At 36.8% G+C, this 22,344-nt stretch overlaps 5 protein-coding genes across 11 annotated transcripts; 2 read left to right on the plus strand and 3 right to left on the minus strand.

Annotated features, from left to right (window-relative positions):
* Positions 1–1,151: 1,151 nt before the first annotated feature.
* Positions 1,152–6,245, minus strand: LOC130717032 (elongator complex protein 2). The gene is made up of 10 exons (XM_057567118.1): positions 5,940–6,245; positions 5,773–5,860; positions 5,539–5,624; positions 5,298–5,451; positions 5,028–5,188; positions 4,255–4,920; positions 3,622–3,940; positions 2,684–2,901; positions 2,216–2,393; positions 1,152–1,704 (listed from the first exon to the last, which is right to left on the minus strand). The coding sequence occupies exons 1-10, from the start codon at positions 6,075–6,077 to the stop codon at positions 1,211–1,213; spliced, it is 2,502 nt and encodes an 833-aa protein (XP_057423101.1). The 5' UTR covers positions 6,078–6,245; the 3' UTR covers positions 1,152–1,210.
* Positions 6,246–7,156: 911 nt separating this feature from the next.
* On the plus strand, positions 7,157–12,765 carry LOC130717034 (uncharacterized). Of its 3 annotated transcripts, none has more exons than XM_057567121.1 (10): positions 7,157–7,491; positions 7,618–7,695; positions 8,369–9,079; positions 9,243–9,345; positions 10,251–10,342; positions 10,446–10,620; positions 11,373–11,543; positions 11,639–11,739; positions 11,926–12,052; positions 12,182–12,765. In XM_057567121.1, the coding sequence occupies exons 1-9, from the start codon at positions 7,270–7,272 to the stop codon at positions 11,980–11,982; spliced, it is 1,710 nt and encodes a 569-aa protein (XP_057423104.1). In that variant the 5' UTR covers positions 7,157–7,269; the 3' UTR covers positions 11,983–12,052; positions 12,182–12,765. The 3 variants fall into 3 exon arrangements, with proteins under 3 accessions (XP_057423104.1, XP_057423103.1, XP_057423105.1); XM_057567120.1 differs by having other exon boundaries at positions 7,158–7,491; positions 10,242–10,342; XM_057567122.1 differs by lacking the exon at positions 7,157–7,491 and having other exon boundaries at positions 7,631–7,695; positions 8,338–9,079; positions 10,242–10,342.
* On the minus strand, positions 7,383–16,527 carry LOC130717035 (serpin-ZX-like). Of its 5 annotated transcripts, none has more exons than XM_057567125.1 (4): positions 15,982–16,527; positions 15,105–15,898; positions 14,789–14,836; positions 7,383–7,516 (listed from the first exon to the last, which is right to left on the minus strand). In XM_057567125.1, exons 1-3 carry the CDS (start codon positions 16,363–16,365, stop codon positions 14,806–14,808), a joined length of 1,209 nt encoding a protein of 402 aa, XP_057423108.1. In that variant the 5' UTR covers positions 16,366–16,527; the 3' UTR covers positions 7,383–7,516; positions 14,789–14,805. The 5 variants fall into 5 exon arrangements, with proteins under 5 accessions (XP_057423108.1, XP_057423107.1, XP_057423110.1 ...); XM_057567124.1 differs by lacking the exon at positions 7,383–7,516 and adding an exon at positions 13,764–14,063; XM_057567127.1 differs by lacking the exon at positions 7,383–7,516 and adding an exon at positions 13,764–14,070.
* A 613-nt stretch (positions 16,528–17,140) lies between these two features.
* Positions 17,141–18,810, plus strand: LOC130717036 (auxin-responsive protein IAA32-like). The gene is made up of 4 exons (XM_057567128.1): positions 17,141–17,509; positions 17,859–18,086; positions 18,258–18,366; positions 18,494–18,810. Exons 1-4 carry the CDS (start codon positions 17,365–17,367, stop codon positions 18,570–18,572), a joined length of 561 nt encoding a protein of 186 aa, XP_057423111.1. The 5' UTR covers positions 17,141–17,364; the 3' UTR covers positions 18,573–18,810.
* Positions 18,811–19,157: 347 nt separating this feature from the next.
* Positions 19,158–22,063, minus strand: LOC130717033 (receptor protein kinase-like protein ZAR1). The gene is made up of 2 exons (XM_057567119.1): positions 20,313–22,063; positions 19,158–19,977 (listed from the first exon to the last, which is right to left on the minus strand). The coding sequence occupies exons 1-2, from the start codon at positions 21,793–21,795 to the stop codon at positions 19,319–19,321; spliced, it is 2,142 nt and encodes a 713-aa protein (XP_057423102.1). The 5' UTR covers positions 21,796–22,063; the 3' UTR covers positions 19,158–19,318.
* Between the last annotated feature and the right edge of the window lie 281 nt (positions 22,064–22,344).

Consider the following 22,344-nt stretch of genomic DNA (forward strand, 5'->3'; position numbering starts at 1 on the left):
GTAAGAGTGTAAGTGTTAAAAAAAGTGTTAAAATAAGTGTTGTTGGCATTCCTTAAAGAGTTGATTTTCGGCCTCAGAAGATTTCATGGATCGGTTCCCTGTTAGCACTCAAAATTGCCCCATCAAGAGACCCACTTGAAACATGGATTTGCGACTTTGCGTTCAAAGAAGCATACCACGTTACATTGTTCTCACATGCAACTCTTCAGAGTGAAAATATAGTATTGGAAAAAGGATGAACAACTGAACATTTATTAATTCACATCCGTGTAATAATATTTGACCAGACTCACTAGAGAATAAAAAAGGGACCAGGAGGTTATCAATAATGTTACTCAGAACGTTAGGTGACCATGTTTGACCTAACACATTTACAAAGTTAGGTTACATAATTCAATTTTGTTAAATGACATAGTACATCCATATAAAATAATCGGGTAAAATATCAAATTAGTTTTGAAGTGTGACAAAATTTACAAACTTGCTTTGATAATGACCTTTAGTTGAATAATTAAATCAATTAATTTTGTATTCTTCAAAAAGTTAAGTGGTGCAAGTTATGTAAGTGAGAAAATCTTTTATTTTAATAAAAAAATGAAAGTCAATCTTGATTATTGAAAGGTTAAAACTTAAAACATAAAATATGTAGGAGTATTTTTTTTTATAAAACTAGCAACGGTTCTAGTGCATACATGTGGCAGAAGGCTAGACAGAGTTTATATATTCACACATTCAAAGTTCAAACACCCTAAGTGTCAATTTGGATCCGTGATTTCCACCCACTGGACGCTATAGCTTTGGAAAATACACATGTATTGTGGTGTTAAACACGTACGCCAACACGCCTTAGCCGTTTGATCAAAATCAGACAGTGCATATAAACTCAAAATTCGAGTCGTCTGATTTTGATTGAATGAATTAGTTCCCTGGCACTACGAATTTAGGAGCTCACTGACTATAATCCAAATTCTATTATTATACAGATGATCTCATTTGATACATCTCCTGCACACATACTAATTTTATAAACACCTTAAGCAATCATGCTTAATTAGCCAGAAATGACTTCCCTAATAGCTTTAAAATAATAATAATTCATGTTTCTCAAAAGAACAACACAAGCATGGAAAAAATTTCCTTGGCCATAGCTATAAGAAAAGAAAATCATTCTAAGAGATATATTAAAAGATAAGGGTTGAAAATAATCTAATTACTCAACAACATTTATATCAAACACTCTTACACAATTATCAGCACCACAAGAAGCAAGTTGCATGCTCAAGTGATCTTCCTCACTTTTCTTCCATGCCAACCGGTTCACAGTAGAGGCATGGCATATAAAAGGATCTACACGTACAAGAAGAGCAGCAGCCAAACCTGGAGTTGTAATGCTGCCATCATCTGCTCTATTATAAGACAGGCTCCACAGTTCTATTTGGCCATTTTCCATTCCCACAGCTAGAATTCCAGCGTTTTTCTGATCATGGAGACCAGCCCAAGATAATGCTGTCACACTACTCGTAAATTGAGGTAAAGTCAGAAGCTGTTTAACTGATGATTCCTTCTCTACACCCCAGATTTTCACTGTCTTATCCCGTGATCCTGTTGCGAATTCATGACCATGTGGGTTCCAAGAACATGACCAGATAATCCGCTTGTGCCCCTCCTGCCTCGCGAGTAGACTATAACTAACTTCACCAGAACCTGCGAGCCAAAATTAAGTGATTAGGATTTCTGTCACAGATGCAGAAGCTAATAAGAAACTTGCAACTATTATAGTACTAAAGGAGTCCAATAAATCATTTCGAAATATTTAACTTCTAAATTACTTATACTTCATTCAGCAACTGTATTGCTGAAAAGATGCCAACCAGTCAGTCTAGTAGCTGTTACATGCATGTTTGGTTTTCTTTTAAAATTCACCTTTGGTGCACTGAATTGAGATTGCACGTTACAAGGTTCCCAACGTGAAAGAAAGAAGCTCTGTTGGTGTTCCGTTGGAATCAATTAGAAAACCAAACATGCACTAATGGTTAGCTTAGTTTCATACCATTAGTGTGCTGCAGGTTGGAGGCTTGGTCACTCCCCTCAAACTCAAGAAATGAGAACCAAGGAAAATCACCAAAACAATAATATTATAATAATATTAATCATAGTTATGCAGAAAAGGTGCAAATGCATAAACCTGCGTTTGTTTAACTATGATGACGTGTACCTGTTCTTGTGATTGTAAAAACGGAGAACTGGCGATCTCTAGAGACAGTCAAGAGAAATCTGTCATCATGTGAGAACTCCATTTGAGTCACCGTTAAGCTGTGGGATTGCAAGCGGCCAACTGTTTTCCATGAACCAACCTGCCAGAGCCATACCTCTGCCACAGCCGCAGATTGGGCCTGAAAAGCATAAATGAAATAATTATCAAATTACATAGCAATATCAGTGATAAAGCAGTAAATTGAACAAGGTAGAAACTAGTCACTACCAGGACAAAATAAGCCTACTTGGTTCAATGAAATACATATCCAATGTTAAACTAAGATGCATTTTAATGAAGAAATAATACAATAAGCAGCATGTAGGCCCTCGAATCATGAGATTTGCGAGCAATGAGGAATTCCATATACATAAGCACTAAATCTTCAGTCAAATTATACAGATGCATAGCTAGACAGACACCGCATACCTTACATGAAGAAGCAACAAGCTCACCCCTATGATCACAGCATAGAGAAAATAGTTCATTTCCATGACCATAGAGTTTGTGTGATTCAGGCCAGAGTGTATGCCAGGCCAGTTGATCTTCAATTGGAGGTTCAGTGAACACAGTTGGAACTGCTTCCGGAATAGTTTCAAGAGTGTCAATACCATCAGTCCCATTTCTTTCAGATGCCTCGTTCACAGCTGCAATATAGAATTTTCAAAAGACCAACACATAAGAGGAGATTTATAATTTTTTGGAAAGTTAAATTTCAACATAGGAAAAGCAAATAAGGTATTCATTTGTTAGTTTCACTTCTATGATATCAAACAACTCGTGGGTAGAAGACTACCCATATCCTTAATGATAGACAGACATCCAAGTATATAGACAACATATCCTAACTCCTAAAACATAAATTCAAGGGATACATATAACAAAATTTACACCTAATATGCCATTCCTCAGTCACCAGTATCTCTGTCAGATCAGGAGTTTTGCCCAAGACAAGTAACTTGAGTGTTAATGAAAACAGGATCTAGATCTCACATTTCTAAGTTGAGGCCAGTTGGGCTAAAATTTTCCCAATTATCAAGATAAATAAACTACATGGAATCATAAATTTACATAATTGGGTGTAAAGTTTACCCTACTATCCAGACAAATAAACCATCTGCATTTACAAACTAACTTTTATACTAATTGCATTCTTTTTAGCCTCACCCTTTAGCTCTATTTCTTCAGTTATTCCTTTTTGTATCAATCAATTACGACCACTTGCCATTTCCATCCAAATCAGTACTAGACTACTAGCAGATAATAATCAGAATGAGCACAAACGTCTGCCAATATGATCTTAAAGATATGGCAAGTTATGCTATGTATATGTCATCATAAATTTCAGCGTCAATTAAATAACTGACCTTGAGCATAAATAGGTTTCTGTGATAGTCCAAGAGCTGACATATTTGCACCCAAAATCTGAACGCCGTTCAAAACATCATCAGAAGAAGACTTCTGCAAAGTGGCATTATTTAATGTTTTCAAAAATGATAATGGGGCTTCAAACACTCTGGCAACTTTCTCATCAGCTCCACCAACAAAACGATGATTTCCCTTACTATGAACAACTGCCAGACAGTTTATATCATGACCGTGAACCTGAGGGCGAGATATCTCATACCAAAATTCTCCATCTTGGAGAGAAGCCTCAACTTTCCACGGAGCAAAAATTCTAGTTGTCTGCAATCCAATTTTCAAAATATATGATCAAATTTCAGAGCCAGGTCCAATTCAAGAAATACTCGGTTATTATTTGAAACACCGGCAGTGCAAGCTAAAACAATTACACAAGAGGCAAAAATTTTATTACTTTTTCCTTCAGAAAAATAAAGTTCATATAGGCAATGTTCTCACACAGCCACACTAGTTAGCCAACAAGAGCAAGCTATTTTAAAATTTTAAAAGGCATTTTAATGTAAAACCATAATAGATAATTTAACAGATGCAATTGATAAATAGTAAAGCATTTCTGAACATAATGTAATTTTGAATACCTGGTCATGACTGACTGACATAATGTAATCACCAGATCTAGCCCATCCAATATCAGTCACAGATGCAAAATGACCAGAAGGAACCTTTTGCGTCAGCCAGTTATCATAACCAACATTTTTCCAAAGATGGAAAGATCCACCATATCCGTGTGCTAAAATTGAATCTCCATTTGGGCTCCAATGACCACCATAGAAACCCAAAGCACAATGGCTTAGTTCCCCAACAGTGACTACATTCATCCAGACACCAGAAGTCTTTTCGGGTTGCCAGATCATCATAGTCTTGTCCATAGATGCAGATAGAATGCTTTGTGGTTGATAATAGGCATTCCCTTCCATTTCCACCGGGGGTTGCCACTGCACCGAATATACCCAGTCCTCATGTCCAATTAAAAGAGATTCTAAGGATATCTGAAAAGAGGATGAACCAGCCACAAGTACAGGACCCTTTATATAGGATGATAAGCTCATTTCTTCCTTCTTGTATATGCCATGTCCATTGGATACGGAACTAACTAATGCCATCTTCCAAATTCTTATGGCTTTATCTTGTGATGAACTCACCAGAAAAATATTGTTTACTTCCCCATTGATGCTGATAGGTAATGAGAAGTCCAAACTCCGGATCCAATCTGTATGCCCTTTTAGCTCACATGCATGCACAAGCTGGGCTCATATGTAAAACAAATGATAACATAAACAAACAGCCCCCAAAAAAACTACAAGAAACTGAAGTTTCTGAGTATAATGTATAATTATGGGGATGAAGATACCTTTCCTGTCCTTCCACCACAATAAAGGTGAATCTTGTTATCCAATCCTCCCATTGCAAGGACGATTTGCCCACCACCTCCAGGCAATTCCGCCAATGATAGCGCTACCATAGATTTAGAACCAACAGAGAAAGAATCCAGGCATGAAAGTTTACAGTCACCTAAAATTATGAAGCAAGACTCAATTAATGTAAGTATAAGCAGTACAAATACAAGTATGGAAGTAAACAGGGTCGCTGTCATTGGTAACTAGGACTTATTAGTTATTACCTCTGCTAGTCAGCGGAAATACCAGCTCCCAAACACAAACAGTGCCATCTGAAGAAGTAGATGCAAACATTGCCTCAGTTTGAGAAACCATAAGTCCATTAATGCATGTAACACCTTTCTTGTGTGATTGTGGCAGTTGTGATACTTGTCTCCACTACAAACATATCAAACACAAATACGCAAGCAACCGTAAATAAAAGCTACCAACTGCAATAACAAAAACAAAGGAACAAAAATGCACCTTCCCATCAATAAGAGACAGTTCCCACAGAATAATAGCACCATCTGCATCTCCAGATAACAAATAGTGCTGCTCCAATCCTTTAGCTAAAAGGGTTTTGATAAATCATTAATCACATCTTCACCATTGAAACAAGTCTATAGTAATTTGAAATCAATCTAAGTAGAGATTTTCAGTGTTAAAAAAAATTAACTTGAGGAGTTTAAGTGCATGAGAGATTGAGAAAGAAGGTACCCTTGAATAGAAACTTGCTGGTAGGGAGCCAGTGAGTGCAATTCACAACTGCTTTGTGACCAGGAAGAGTAGTCAAAATTTGAGCACTCTGCGAAAAACCCAGAAAGAAGAGAAGAGAATGAGAAAAAGGGTCAGTGAAAAGAAGAAGGGAAGTTGAGGAGAGGGACCTTGGGGGAGAAGATGGCGACGGCGTTGTGAGCTCCAAAAGAGACTAAACCAGAAGCACCCCAGGAAACGTTGTTGACTATTCTGTTGCATCCTGCTCCGATGAACACGCGTTTCACTTCAACAACTTCACTGTGCATTTTTGGAGTTGCGGTTCCCGGAGAGAGACGGTGGTGAAAGGTTTTTGTTTTGGATTCTCAGGCGAGGAGAGGAGAGCGTGACGGCGATGATTCGAGCTCGAGGGGAGGAAGATAGTTGGGTCAATACAGCTTAGTCCACTAAATGTCTTGTGGGCTTGTTACCAAAAAAGTTCTCTGCAAAATCTGATGGGCTATTTGTTAAATAAAATTATCCACTAGTGGGGGATGTTAAATACACCCCATAACCCCACATCACATATTTGACCAAAAATAAACCCAAATCACTACCTCCTCTTTCATTTTCTTCTTCCTAGCTTTCATAATCTCACTCACTCCTCTATTTCGCTTGAGCTTTCTCTTCTAGATTCACACAACACTTGTTATATTCTTCTTCATCTTGTAAGTTCTCTTCATCCTAATCATCTTCATGCATTTATTTTGCTTATCTTACCAGCTCGATAGATGCCTTGTCTTTGCTTATTGTCTGGATTTTTAGCAGGAGCGAGCTATCTTAGGTACAATGATCCAGGAACTTGCCTATTATTTTATCAATTGATATTTCGATATAGAAAGATCTCCTTATTGGGTTATTAAACTTGGTAGTTATGGTACATATATGTGCATTGGATTTTTGAAACTGATTGTATAAGGGTAGTATCGAATTCTAAAACTCGGAAATAGTTGAAGATTATCTTTTAAGGTAAATATCAAGTTCTAAATCTTGTAGTATGGTGGATAAATGAGTTTGCCTCAACCACCATCACCACCATTACCACCACCACAAAAGTCGTCACCATTTCCCGCAGGGCTTAAGGACTTGTTAGTACTAACCGCAACAACCACCATATCTACCAAATGTTAAATTTTTTTTAGACATCTTTTTTTTTCTTTCAAACATTTTTTACTATTAATAATTAATTAAGAAATGGAAACAATATATGATTTTCTTGCCTTTTGTTTTTGGTCGATTATTTTTTCTTGGCTTTTAAAAAATGAACATACCAAGTTTTTTTTTGTGGCTTCATGAATTGTGGATAAAGTATTATGCCACGGTGTGAACCGCCATAAAGAATTAAGACCGAGTCATAAGCAGCAGTGGATTTAGATTAGCATCCAACAACGAAAGAAAGAAAAGTAAAGTTGAAAAAGCCAGCGAATTCAACGACACTGTCGGTGTTCCATTCTTCCAATAATGGCTGTTTCCATCCAATACGATGCTCTCTCTTCTCTCTGCAGAGTCTCTTCTTCAACCTTCCGCTCTCTCCCACGCGCCACCGCTTCCTTCCGCCTCAGAGCCTTCTCCACCACCGTCAACGATAAGCCCTCCATTTGCACCGCCGATGAGCTCCACTATGTCTCCCACTCCAGTTCCGATTGGAGACTCGCTCTCTGGCGCTACCACCCCAATCCTCAGGTCTTCAACTCTTCCATTTTAATGCCTGTATTTATACAAATACAAGTTTCTTTATAGAATGTAAATAAAGGATATGAACATGTCAAGACTTATTCTTCATCATGTAATACAATACTTATTTCACAGGCCCCTCCCAGGAATCACCCTCTGCTGCTCTTATCAGGAGTGGGGACCAATGCAGTTGGATATGACCTTTCCCCTGAGGTAATCTTTTTGTCTGTGTTTCTGCTCTGCATATAGTTGTCCTTTGCAGTGCCTGTATTTTACTGTTCTTTGGAAGATGATTTGCTTATGCCAGGAAACTTGTTATGAGGTTCAGTGGGCAGCCATGAACCTTAGAAAAAATTCTTGGTGTGTCAAATTGATTAATTAGATGATTCAGTGTATGCGAGTCTCATGGGTATGTCGATCAAATAAATCATATCTCTGAATTGATGTCATGACTTATTTTTATCAATATCCATCTTTTTATCCTTGTTTTTCACACCCTAACATCTTTCTTTAGCATTAGGAATTATGGTAAGATCTTTTATGGCAATGTTTAGTAACTTAGGATTCAGAGGCTTTTGAGTTTTGACACTCATGTACTATTTTAAATGGCTGTTTGGTAGCAAAATTTCGAGTGACTCTTCCCTTAAAGAATGCACTGAAGATATATATTTTGACTCTATGTTTTGCTTTCCTCCATAATAATCAACATAGTCATGGTTAAAACTTAATGTTTCCTCTGTATTACTTTATGCAAGTAACCGATGTTTGAGTAAATGGCATCGTCTGCCTAATCATAGCTGGTTAGTTGTATTTTCTTGATTATTACGTTTTTTCTTTTCTGGTTTTATGTATCAGGCTTCCCACTAACACATGATATATACTGCAGTCATCATTTGCTCGATACATGTCTGGTCGGGGATTCGAAACTTGGATTCTAGAAGTACGAGGGGCTGGGTTGAGTCTTCAGAGTTCAAATTCCAAAGATATTGAACAGTCGGCACAAGCAATTTCTCAGAAGATGGAGGCTGCTGCTTCAGAAAGTGCAACCAATGGAGCTGTGCCTTCAAAAAATGAATTGAGTGGTATTTCTTCTACAGCATCTGAACTTGACATTTCTGTCTCAAAAGGAATAGAAACTGAGAATGTGGCTGTCACCGGAGAACTAACTAGGTTAGCTACTGTTTGGGATGAATCGAAGTTGGTGGCAAGGTTGTCTGAGACTTTTCTACGTTTGTCAGAAAGAGTCTCTGGGTTTCTCAGTGAAAGTCAATCAAAGGTCATGTTTACCAAACTACTTGATCAGATTTCAAAACTTTTGGTGGATTCTCCATTATACGAACAATTCAATGAGATAAGGGGAAAGATTACAACTTTGTTGGAAACAAGACAAAACTCTGGTATTACTAGTCAAATAACTGACCTAAGTGAAAAGCTAGTAGATATTATTGAGGAAGGTCAGCGATCTGTTTCTCCTCCATTATTTGATCTACAAGCTCGCTTTACTTCTACCATAGAAGATTTTCAGAAGCAACTTGACTTGATGGTGAAGTACGATTGGGACTTTGATCATTACTTGGAAGAAGATGTTCCTGCTGCGGTGAGATGACATCTTATGATGTTGGAAAGCCATACATTCACGATTAATTTTTTGACATTATTGAACTATTATATCATTTGCAATACCTTCATTTTTTCTGTTGTTTACAGTAAATTTTCTCTGGCTGCATATATCTTTATGACTTTTTGGTTTACCAATACAGATAGAATACATAATGAAAGAAAGCAAGCCGAAAGATGGAAAGTTACTTGCAATTGGACACTCCATGGGTGGTATATTGCTTTATTCAATGCTATCACGTTTTGGTAAGTTTCCAGCTTCTGGCAGTGCCAGTTGACCATTAACCATTTAGCTTTTATTTGTTATCAAATCCTTATTTTTTAACTCTGTTGTTTGACATTTATTTTGGTCTAAATTATAATGTCCAATCATTCTTTAATGGTGAGTCAAGGCTTGGTATTTTGAATTGGAATTGCCTTGATAGTTTGACCTATATAGGCTTTTTTGTGTTCCTCAATGTTAAATATTAGACTACCTTCTATCTAATTTATTCTCCTTCTTGTGTGGCATATTAAAGTTTTCTCCACCCTTGCAGTTGAGTCACCAATAATAATCTATATCAATTTCTGAACCCAACTGGAACTTTCCTGATTGACATTTAAATTGTCTGAAACAGAAACAACTATGTTTCTGAGATTCAATCCATATTTTGATATAGCATAGGATCAAGTCAAGGATAATGTTATATTACATATATTTTAAAAGTCTTCACATGATTTGTCTTCTGCATGAGAGAATACAAATTTGTCAAACATGTGACTTTGAGACTTTGAGTTTGTTTATTAAAATTCATAATGGAAGTAGGATTTAATCTTCCTTATATCTACGTGCAGCTGGTAACTTTAGCTTGATTATCTTTTTACATGAATGATGCTACTCCAAACAACTTATATCTCTTCTGTTTGACCATAATCCTTGCTATTCTGCGTCTTTAACTTTTAGCTGTGATAGCATCTTAACAAAAGTATCAATAATACATAATAACGTGTTGCTACTTACTAGTAAGCATGAAAATGTATATCTTGGTTCGCAAGTAGCGTGGCCCTTTTGCATATTGAAAGACGTGTATTTGATCTGCTTAGACATGTACAAAACAAATATGTAAGGTATTTAGTTAGCATTTGTTATCATGTAATGCAAGGTTTTGAAGGTAAGGAATCCAGACTGGCTGCTGTAGTTACACTAGCATCATCTCTGGACTACACATCATCCAAATCATCTCTTAAATTACTCACACCGCTTGTAAGTGGTTGGTTTCAGCTGTTTTTGGTTACTTCCTACATAGATTTAGAGGTTAACTCGCCATATATCTGCTAAGGTACTAAATTCAGTCATTGTTAAACAGGCAGATCCTGCACAGGCTCTGAATGTCCCTGTTGTTCCTTTAGGGGCAATTTTAGCAGCAGCTTATCCTCTTTCATCTCGTCCACCATATGCATTATCATGGTTAAATACTTTGATTTCAGCTGAGGGCATGATGGAACCTCATTTATTGAAAAGGCTGGTCTTTAACAACTTTTGTAAGTTCTATCCTAAAGAAATGTAAAAATTATTCATGTGCTAAACCGAGTTATCATTTGACAAATATATCATTGTAAAGTTGCAAACTATTGACTATTCCCCTTAGTACTTATTTAAATTTAATTCATTTCTAAAGCACCCTTGATGAGTTTAAAGGATCTGGAGCCAACAGCTTGACTATTGGATTAATTCTATCTAGCAAATGTTGAATTATTCCCTGGCCTTTACTATTCTTTTAAGAAAAAGTAAATGATAGATCCTTTCTTATGCATTTTATTAGTGCCCAATCTTGTGAAATACATACTTCTTGGGCTAAGCAGTTGGATTTCAGTATTTCACATACTAGTTATTTTGGATTCTTATCAGAACTTTTGTTTAACATGCCCTTCTTTCTAATGCTCACTGGGTAATTAAAAATTTAAAAGTAACTATCCCCATGGCTTCATTTTTAAAGATGTTAAGAATTGTGTGCTATCCCTGTGGCCTCATTCCAGCATGCTAAAGATGAAAATAAATGGTGATTTAAATGGTTTCATTAAATTTCAGTAGCTGTGCAATCCTGCTAGTTGCACTTTCTAGATATTGTAAGTTTTGCTACTATGGCAGATAGGATATCTGGTATTAAAAACTTGTTTAGACGGAAATAGGATTTGTATTTGGTATAGCAGTGCACATAAACTTTTATTCTTTGATTAAGCTAATTATATATTGACTAATCAATACCTTCATATAACACAATTACCACTGGTAGGTACCATACCTGCAAAACTACTCATACAGCTCACAACAGCATTTCGAGAGCGTGGTTTATGTAACAGGGATGGGACCTTTTTTTACAAGGACCATCTACACAAAGGCAATGTCCCTATCTTAGCTATAGCTGGAGACCAGGATCTGATTTGCCCACCTGAAGCCGTGGAAGGTGTTTTTCAATCCTAGATGTTGATATTTTATTTTCCTTTTGTGCTGTTTCAAGAAGTGAATGTTCTATTGTTCATAATGGTTTGCTATGAGCAGACACCATTAAATTGATTCCTGAGCATCTGGTTACGTACAAAGTTTTTGGGGAACCCGAAGGCCCACATTATGCTCATTATGATTTGGTTGGAGGAAGACTGGTATTTTCTTACTCCCTCGGTTGCTACTGTTAGTTTCATGTTTGAATAAATTGTTTTTTAGTTCTCTTACACAAGCATTGCTTGTTTCTCTTGTACTAAGGATTTTTTAGACTCGAATAAATTGTCTATAGCTTTTAGGCTTAGTGCTGCTTTCTTTGTGATGTTTTTCTATCCTTTTAAGTGCAGGCAGTGGAGCAGGTGTATCCCTGTATAATTGAGTTTCTTAATTGTCACGATAAATGATATACGCGCCATCAATTTTCATCAAATCCATTCTTTTGGTCATGCTTGATAACTACATTAATCCCAACAGGTATGAGATCCTTTTTCATATTGCATTTTGTACATCTCATTAGATCTTTTGCATCACTGACCCGTGGCTGTTGATGATACTCACAAGGTTTTTATCTGGTTATTTTATTGGGTACATTATATAATGCAGAAAATTTGAAAGAATTGATCAGAGCTTTTATGTATTGGAGTATGACGTTTTCACACTGTTTCCTACCCATAGCAGTGAATTAAAAGGTAGGATTCTGAATTACGGCAAAGGAGTAAAGGATAGTGATAGGAATTACAGTTTGGGAGCTTGTAAGAATAATTATTTTCAGCATTGCTGCTGAACTGCTGTAAGATTTATGTACAGAATTTCATACATAGTACTCGTACTTTGATCATAACCTGTCTAAGATTCTAGATTGTGTGTTGAGCAACTTGTGCTTGTTAAGACTCCTCTGGGGCGTACCTGTACATGGATGCTCTTTGTATAGTTGAGTCTCTTGCTTCCAGTCTAGATGACCTTCCCTTTTTACTTGATGGTTGTATTTGTACACTTACAAAAGCTAGGCGGCATGGCTACTGCTCTTGTTTTAGGGAAAGGTAAAGAATAGTTTATGTTTCCTTTGTTTGTCAGGTGTGGAGTGGCATGGGGTTTCTTTGATCCCTCCAATGTGTTTGGATACCAGTTGTGTAACGTGAAAGTTATCTTAATGCATAAGAAGGGTACCGTTCACTTTTTGTTTTGAAGTGAGTGTTGATGTCTGTTGATATTTTGCAGTGTTACCAATCGGGCATCCAAACATACTTGTACTAGTTTGGTAGTTAACTAGGATTTTGACCCAGGGTATCATTCTACAATTTGTTAAATTGAATTAAACAATTTACTAAGGGATCTGAAGATATCATCATTGATCAGTTTAACCGATAATGATCATCCAGTAGTTAACTAGGTGACGAAAAATATTTTTGGAAAAAGTCAAGAGAAGTGCGAGATACTGATTTGCGGTATTATTGAGAATGATGATGAAACCACAAACCATTCAGAAAGTCGGCAGATTGAGAATGATGATGATGTTTCTGTGACGTGAGTAGTTGATTTGTTTTATTATGATATAATACTTTAGTAAGACTAAAATCCTCCATAGGGTTCCATTTTCTCTAGTGCATTTATTTATGTCCCTTTAGGTCTGATTTAGTTTACACCTTAGTCGGCAAATTTAGTTGAAATATGTTTCCAAGTTGAAACAGACACATTGTCCTCATCAGAAGAAACATGTGTTGGCTAGATCAATGGGTCAATAGCAAGAAGATGAAATAGTGACATCTAGAAATCTCAATAATGGGTTCATCATCCACATTTACGCTCACATCCCTCTATTGCTGATACTGACACCTCAGGAATTATGTAAATCAATCCTTGGTTTTATTAAAAGCAACTGTTACATCTGAAGATTAGTGCTCACTGCTCAACAAGTTAATGTGCCAAATATAATTTTGCTAACTAACCTCCAAATTTCGAGTCGTGCATACTTTTGAAATACTGAGGTGTCTTACATAGTTACATATATTATATATACTAGTATGAAAGACCTGTTTACCAAATGCTTCCATTTTTATTTGATCTAGGAATGCTTTCTTATCTAGAGAATAGTTTTTCTCAAGTTTATAAGATCTGTTGGGATGAATGTTCAAATTAGTATATACTTGGAAACACAGTAGACTTTTCACGTTTAGGGGAAAGGTAATTTAGAACGAAGCTACTAGAAGTACCTTTATCTGTGGAGAAGTGATTCTGAGAGGACAAAAAGTGGATACAAACACTTACTTTTGACCTATTGTAATTGAGAAACCACAGTAAACTACATATGTTTCTCTCTTTTTGATTTGTAATCAATAATGATTGCTAGACATACTTTGTGAGAGTCACTAGACATACAAAGTATTCTGCGGGTTGTAAATGTGTATGTCTAATGAATATCAACCACCAAGTGTACTTTTCCTTGATAGAGCAGAGGGGTGTGGGATGTTGGGACCCGACCAGATCGCTGTTCCCTTGAAAAGTGGCAATCCTATCATATATGCAATGCAGATAACCCAAACAGATATTTATACAAGACTCAGCCTTATACCTTTATTTATTGTCACATTGCTGATACTCAGTTGAGATAAGCTCCAGGACTAATATTATAAAAAATTTGAAGCTCAAGCCTAAAGACTTCTATGCAAGTTATTGAATCGCTAAAAGCATTTCAAATAAGTGTTTTATTAATCAATCTCTGCATAATTTGTGGCAGAAAAGTGTGTGTAAGTACTTTTGTCAAAATTTCCAGCTTCTAAATTGCAAAACTCAGCTGCACCAACCAGAAACCACCTAAACTCCACTCACTCAGCTTCTAAATTTATATTCCTATTATTGGATAGCAGTTTTAACTTTTAATAGAACAAATGACATAAGTTAAAAAGATAACATCATGCAAAACCAAAAATTTGTTGTTACAAATCTCATAATTAATGCCAAAGGAGAAACTTCTATTTATTTCAATTGTAACAGTAACAAATTAAAAAAAAAACGTATAGTAATGAGCCAAACACTACAAAGCTCACTAAGAAAGATTGGTTCAATCAAATTGCTTTAAAAGAACAAACTAAGACTCTACAAAAGGACTATAACTAGTCCTTCCACTGTTTCAAACTATTCCATTATAGGACAACAAAGAAAACCATGAGCAGTCTTAATCACAAAATACAATCATATATTGAGATTGCTAACCTTGACCGGCGTAGCTGCTATTGAGCTCTTGGCCACCCGGTTCCGCGGCTAATCAAGAAGAGGAAAGAAAGAGAGTGGTCAGCTACAAAGTGAATACATATTTTTTTTCAATTTAATGACAGTTGAGAAATTTGTACTTGTGCCAACAGTAACACTTCCACAATGTAATGTAGTAATGAGCAAAACAGAACATACACAGATACTATTATAATTAGTCCTTGGGCAGTTTTAAACTGTTCCATTACAGAATAATAAAGGAAATCACCAACAGAACAAATCACAACATTCAATCAGATATTGAGATTGCTAAGCTTACCCGTGAGGATGGAGAACCTGCCCAATGAAAAGGATTGTTCCGGTGAAATCTTCTCGGATTAAGAAGAGGAAAGGGTGGTCAGCTACAAAGTTTATAGCCGGACAAGACGACAGGGAACCACCTGTTGCCTTCCGTCCAATGAAAGTGGTAGCGACTGTTGCTTCAGAGCCTACTTCACTGACTTGAATAGTAACTTTCTGAAATATGTTTTGCACGTGTAATTTATCTAAAGTAGAATTGACCTCGACCATTTTGGTAAAATCCGCATGGCAAGGAGAGAAAGGTGAAACCACTCCAACCTCCTCCAGCATATTTGAAGCTTCAAAAGTAAAAGGAATAGTGAATTTTGGAATTTTGAAGTCACCTACTCGCACTTTTCGGCGAGGAAGCTTGCCTTTGAAGAAAGCAGATTCTGAAGACAGCTTTTGAATTAAAGCTGGAAGTCCATCTGTTGCATCTGGAAGAAAAAAGCACATGGAGAAGCGACGTTTTCTATCTCTACCTTGTTTATAAGGAAGACGGAGGATTTTGAAACCATCAAAAGCTCTAATATACTGCGTCTTCTTCTTGCTTGTCATGAAGGGAACTTGGACAGAGGTATCATTAAGGAGGTAAAAAGCTAATCGCATTGTTTTACCATCAAACTTGTGTTTCCACGTACCCTTGAAGCGCAGTGCATTTGCAAATATAAGTCTAGTTAAGTTGTTTACTGCTTCGGGAGGAAGCAGGTGTGTAATATGGCCATTAGTCTCTTTTTCAACCCATGAATTCACTTCAGGGAGCACTCCATTACCCTTTAAAACCAACCACATAAAAATTAACTAATATTATTGAATTGAATTTGATAGCAATTAGAAAAACAAGTGTTAGTATGTACCTGAGTCTTAAAATCAAGTGAAGCTAGAGTGGCCTTGTAATGAGTGGAGACAAGTTGTTTAAAAGAATGGAAAATGGAAAGTGATTGATCAACCCACATTCCATTAGCAAAAGAGAGATGGTCGTCGGAGAACAACACAGGGGAGAGGACCTGAGAGAAGAAGGTGGTGAGATGGTCGACGGAGTCAAATCGGAGGAATGAAAGAAGCTCGTCGAGTGTGAGGCCATCTGCACCGGCGGCCATGACGCTAAGAGCAGCGTACAGAGACAAGGGCGAGAAGACAAGGTTCTTCTCCTGATATTCTTCTTTAGATAATACATGTTTTGTGAAGCTCAAAACAGCGTCGATTGAATTTGATTTTGATTTTTGGAGATCCATCGCCATTGTTGTTGATCTGAATTCTGATTGATTTTGCTTCGATTCGAATCAGAGAGGAGGATACCAACACAAACCCTAATCCTAATTTCAGATGGTTGAGTCGCGTGTGTATGGATAATAAAGACTAAAGAGTCTTCACACTCTCTCTCTCTCTCTATGGTCTACCAATCAACTAAAACAGATTATTTCTCCTCTTATAACAAAATCTAAATCAAATAAAAATCTAAATAAAAGAGAACAAATATTATTAACAACAAAAAATAAAAAAAAGATCTTACCAAATTAATTAAATATCATAGATATAGTCATTTAAAACATAGACCATATTTTTTCTATTTTAACCATGTATTCACAATATAAAATCATTTATGCATGCTCTAATTTATATCATAACGATGCTTTTTTTTAATAAAAAATACTAATGCTAAAAAAAACAAAAAAAGAAGATTGGAAACGGAAAAACATTCAAATATTATTTCCATGAGATCTTTAGTTGGTGGAAAATTAAAGAAAAAAGGCAATCTTAAAAAAAATAAAAAATAAAAAGAAATTCTGCTATGACAAATGTGCAGCCCGACCAGAAGGGTAAACTTATCCTGTATAATTAGCCAACCATTTCTTACTCTAAATGAATTTTATATGTTGGTTCAGGCAGTTGAATACTCATATAGTATTTTCCATTGGGTCACTATCACAATGGAACATAGTCATAACAAGGGTCTGAGCATTTTGTAGCAATGTGAGGAAGCAGAATCCTGAATAACTTTCTGTTAGGATCAATTTGGCCATCCCTTGTTCTTGTGGTGTTTTGTTTTTACCATGTGTTCCATGTTGACAGTAACCAGAAGATAAGCTTTATGCATCTAATGATTGATAATGGAGGAGGCTTCCTTGTCTTCCATGTGCTCTTGGACATCCTATTTAGATACTCAAATTTGTCATTACAAATAGACCCTTGAGCAGTTTTTTAAGGCCATCAATTAATAAGGCATCATATTCATTCCTATGGATTCAAACACTTCAAGCTTTCTTTTGAACTCTTCAACTTTTCACTCAGTTTTCTACCAAGACAAACAAGATGATGGCATTATTGATCTGGGTCTTAGTCTTGGAACTGTTCAACATGAAGCTTATCATTCTTCTGGCAACTGTATGAGTTCATCATTCTTTCAAATTTTCAACTCTTTCTCTTATTTTTCACGCACCATTTTGTCAGATTTTTAAACAATCATGTTCAGTCATGTGGAATAACTTTAGTATGTTCTCTTGAGCAAAAACAGTACCCCCATGTTCTCACACAAAAGTAAGGTCAAAGTAGATAAACAGTCTAGATAGATGATTTCTCTGAGATATATCAGTTTAACATAATCAACATATATAGAACTGAACAACTAATTCAGGTTCAAGTAGTAACATGAAAAAGTAAGAATTTATTTAATTTTCCTCTTGAGATAGAGTTGCTTCCATGTATAATTTAATGAAATTATGTTTGGATTCAGTGTATGATGATGACCTTATGGATTGGCCTCACTCTGATCTACATCTCAAGAATTCAAGCACAATGCATTCTAGATCTGTCCATGATGAAGAGTTAGAGGGAGTCCAGAGCAATGAGAGATGGGCTTATGTGAAGGTAAACATGGATGGAGTTACCATTGGTAGGAAAATTTGTGTCCTTGATCATGGAGGGTACTCAAGTCTAGCAATCCAATTAGAAGACATGTTTGGTAAGTAGAGTAAAAAACACACTTTTATATTGTGATAGAAGTATAATACAAAATCATTCATGTGTCTTCACACAATAGTTTAAGTTTTTGGGGTAGTTGGCTCATGATATATTGTAAATATAAAAATATTTATTTGTTTGTAACATATTTTTAACTGTTTGTACCATTCAGGAAGCCAATCCCTTTCTGGGTTAGGATTGTTTCAATCTGAATCAGAGTATTCATTGTTCTACAAGGACAGAGAAGATAATTGGAGGCATGTTGGTGATGTCCCATGGAAGTAGGTCCCTTTGCTGCATTCATACCTTTTGACAAGCCGATTTTCTACATTCTATTATAGGTGGTCCCTTTTTTTCAATTTTCTAATAATTGAACAATAATTATAACTTTATTGTTTTTGGATGCAGAGAGTTTGTGGAATGTGTGAAACGCTTAAGGATTGCAAGAAAGAATGCAGGCTTTGTTTCCTGTTCATCATACACCTAATGTGTTTTGATGACTTTATGCTAAGTTATCTGAGTGTAAAACTTGGTGCATTCAGTCTTTTACAGTGTACTGGGTATTTTAGACAGCAAAAACAAGTCCTTCATGAAAAATTGAAAAGTGATATTAGTAGTCCATATGTTTCACTTCTAACTTTGAATCAAGGACTTTGGTGACTTTGGTGTCTTTGCAACACACTAACAGAATGCCAGAGTGTTGCATTACATTAACAACCTACTTACTAAATGCTACGAAGATAAACTTGTACAGCAAGCACGATTAATCATGTCACACTGTGAATATGTAATTGAGTTTTAACCATACATAGCCAAGTCACTAAACACAAAGTTAACACAAGCGTGATACCAAAGTTTCTATTCTAAATATTTCAGCATTGGCATTAAATTAAGTGCATGACAAACCTCGTGAAACACAGTGGGAGAAATGTTGTCTCTTTCAAAGCCAGAATAATAATGAGATCAGTTACTAGCAGCCCATTACAAACGACACACAGTAATTTTTGCTCCACATGGTTTGTGCATCCCAACTCCAACGACTTCTTAAATAATACTAGTGTCCCTCGTCCACTTTATAATAATTGCATAAGAAGTCTAATTAATCAGCAAAAACTTGTGACATGTTCATACATTTTGGAATCAACGCCAGGAAAATTCTTTAAGCTGATAAAAAATCAGTGAACAAGTTTCACAAATGAGCTGGAATCATAATTCACAACTCCATGTAATTTCTCAATCAGAGGAAATGGACAATCTATCAAGAGCATCAAGCACGTGCCTCATTGAAGGTCTCTTTTCAGGGCTGCTATTGACACAAGCCATAGCAATCTTCAAAACTGCAATTACCTCTTCCTCCTTATCTGCTTCTTCTTCAGCCAAGTACGGGTCTAATACGTCTGAGAGTGGCTTCTTATCCTCAATGCAGAACTGAATCCACTGCACAAGGTCCATTTCTGAGATACCCACTTGGACAACTGGTAATCGTCCCGTGATCATTTCTAACAGAATCACACCGTATGAATAAACATCCCACTTCTGTGATGGCTTCACCATTTTCAGTGCTTCTGGTGCCTGATAACCGTTTCCCAACATGTTAGTTGCGACTTCGGTGGACAAGCTGTTTTGTCTTTCGTGTAGCTTCTCTGCGGCGACTCGGTTGGATTGCAAGGTTGGGGAACCTCCAGCGATATCCGCAAGGCGCCCGAGTCCAAAATCGGAAATGTGGGCTGTCATGTTATGTCCAAGAAGTATGTTACTTGGCTTGAGATCTCCATGGACATACTTCTTAGGACTGAATTCATGCAGATAGGCCAACCCTTTTGCAGTTCCTTTCATGATTTTCAATCGGTAGGACCAAGATATTGGGATAAATGCAACAAGTCCAGCCTTCCCTGAACACATAAAATGGAACCAAACACAGTCAAATGAACAAAGTGTTAGACTAAAAGATTAGCAATTGTCCACAAGGGGAGGAAAGAAAAGGATGAAATTTGAATTCCATACACTCATGGAATTCCTAAATTCACGCTGTCAAGGAATCTAAGTCATTCGTTTAAGACACACGACTCAAATTTTAAGGTTATCTCTGTGTCAGATTTAGAAGAAATACGTGAGCCGACGGATCTTAATCGAACGACTCAGATTTCATAACTGCGTGAATGTAGGATTACTCTGACTGCAAACCAAATATGAAAAGCCGAAAAGGATTAACCAAAATGAAACTTACCATGAATTGCTGTAGCAAGGCTTCCATTAGGTATATAGTCATATATGAGAAGCTTTTCATCAACAGACCAGTAATAGGCTCTTAAAGTTACAATATTTGGATGCCTTAACTTCCCTATAGCTTCTACTTCTGTTTGAAACTCTTTGAACCTTTGAGAACCTCCTTCCCCTAATCTTCTCACAGCCAAAGCAACCCCATCTTCAAGCACCACCCTGTACATAATCCCTATTCCACTCTTACCCAAAACAAAAGCTGAAGCCTTAAGAAGCTCATCCAAATCAAAGTCCACTTGGTTATCTAATGGGACAAGATCATCTTGCTCAACATGATCAGATAGGGCCACCTCAGATTCATCCATTGTGAAGCACAAGCACTCTTTCCTTCTTTTCCTTTCCCTTTTAACACCACTCTCTTCCTGATTCTGGTTACAACCACAAACCCTTGAGTAAAAGTAGGAGAACAGCAAACCTAAAAGGCAAATTCCAATCAAATCACCCACAACAATGCCAGCCACAGCACCCTTACTTAGCCCTTTATTTTTCTCACTTATCCTAGAACCATTACCAGCATCCTGAGGTGGATTGTCATGAGGAAGAAATGGAAATGAGGAAGGTGAACTAGCAGCAGCAGTATCAGAACCACATGGATTCTTCAAAGGAGGTCCACATAGACCAGGATTACCAATAAAAGCAGTTGGTCCTCTATTCATCAAAGCACCACTTTGGGGCACTGGACCAGTTAAACTATTGTAAGTAAGATCAATGTAAACCTTCTCAGGTAGATTGCCAAGGCTAGCTGGAATTGAACCACTAAAATGATTATGAGACAAATCAACAGTTCCTTGAAGTCTTGACAGATTTCCCATATCACTAGGAATTGAACCATTAAATTGATTGAAAGAAAGGTCTAGTTTTTCAAGAGAAACCAAATTAGCACCAAATCCATCTGGCAGAGTCCCAGTGAAATTGTTTCTACTGAGAACAAGGGTTTTGAGTCTCTTACACTGCACAATTTCAGCAGGCAATGACCCATTAAGGAAATTTTGAGACAAATCTAGAGTTTGAAGGTACCTGAGCTTGTGAATCTCATTTGGAACAGACCCAGAAAAGGAATTGCCATAAAGCACTAGACTTTGTAGTCCCTGAGCTTGAAAGAGCTGCAGAGGCAAGTTTCCAAAGAGCTTGTTGTTCCTGAAGTTGACATGTCGGAGCTGAGGAAGAGATCCTAGAGTAGAAGGAAGAGAACCATAGAGTTTCCTATTTGGGATACTAATTGACATAACTGTTTGGTCCTTGCATGTAATCCCATTCCATGAACATGGGTTGTCATCAGAAGAGTTCCAGTTACTCATAGAGCCTTGTGGGTCAGTGATGGAGTGCTTGAATGTTAAAAGGACATAGCCTTCAGCATTGAGAGAAGTCACAAGAGGTGCAAGAGAGTTGCAGCAGAGAAGAAAAAGGAGGCAAATGAAAGGTAGCAGCATGTTTACCTCCAAAAGTGACCGTTGGAGTGAATCCAAGTTACAAGAAGAAGCTTAGGTTGTGTTACAGAGAAGAGAAGACAATGCAGAGAGAGAGAGAGGTGAAGAAGCACTGTGGTGTGTGTGTGTGTGTGGTAGAATGGGAAAGCAAGACCTTAACCTCGGGGAGAGACACAATACAACTGTACAAAGGTTGGAGAAGTGTCGAGCGAGAGAGAGACGATAAGAAGCAATGTGAAATTCTCGCGATATTTCTTATCAGTAACTCTCATCAGGTTAATGGCACCTTCATTTTTTTTAAGCAATAACATATAGTAACAGGATTGATAGCAGAAAATGGTTGGAAAGTAAGTCTGTCTTTGATTTTCAGTTTAAAAGTGATTCACCTAACGGAAGTTTATAGTTTCTTTCATCGTTTGGGGTATTAAAATGTGTGATACTTCAAACGGACTTCCAAACTGAAAATCAAACACAACCTAAGTTACAATAAAAAATGAAGTTTGGATACTAATTAAGTTAAATACACCCATCATCTCAAATTTATAATAAAAA

Source organism: Lotus japonicus, chromosome 5 (assembly GCF_012489685.1).
Source record: "Lotus japonicus ecotype B-129 chromosome 5, LjGifu_v1.2".
Classification (NCBI taxonomy): Eukaryota; Viridiplantae; Streptophyta; class Magnoliopsida; order Fabales; family Fabaceae; genus Lotus; species Lotus japonicus.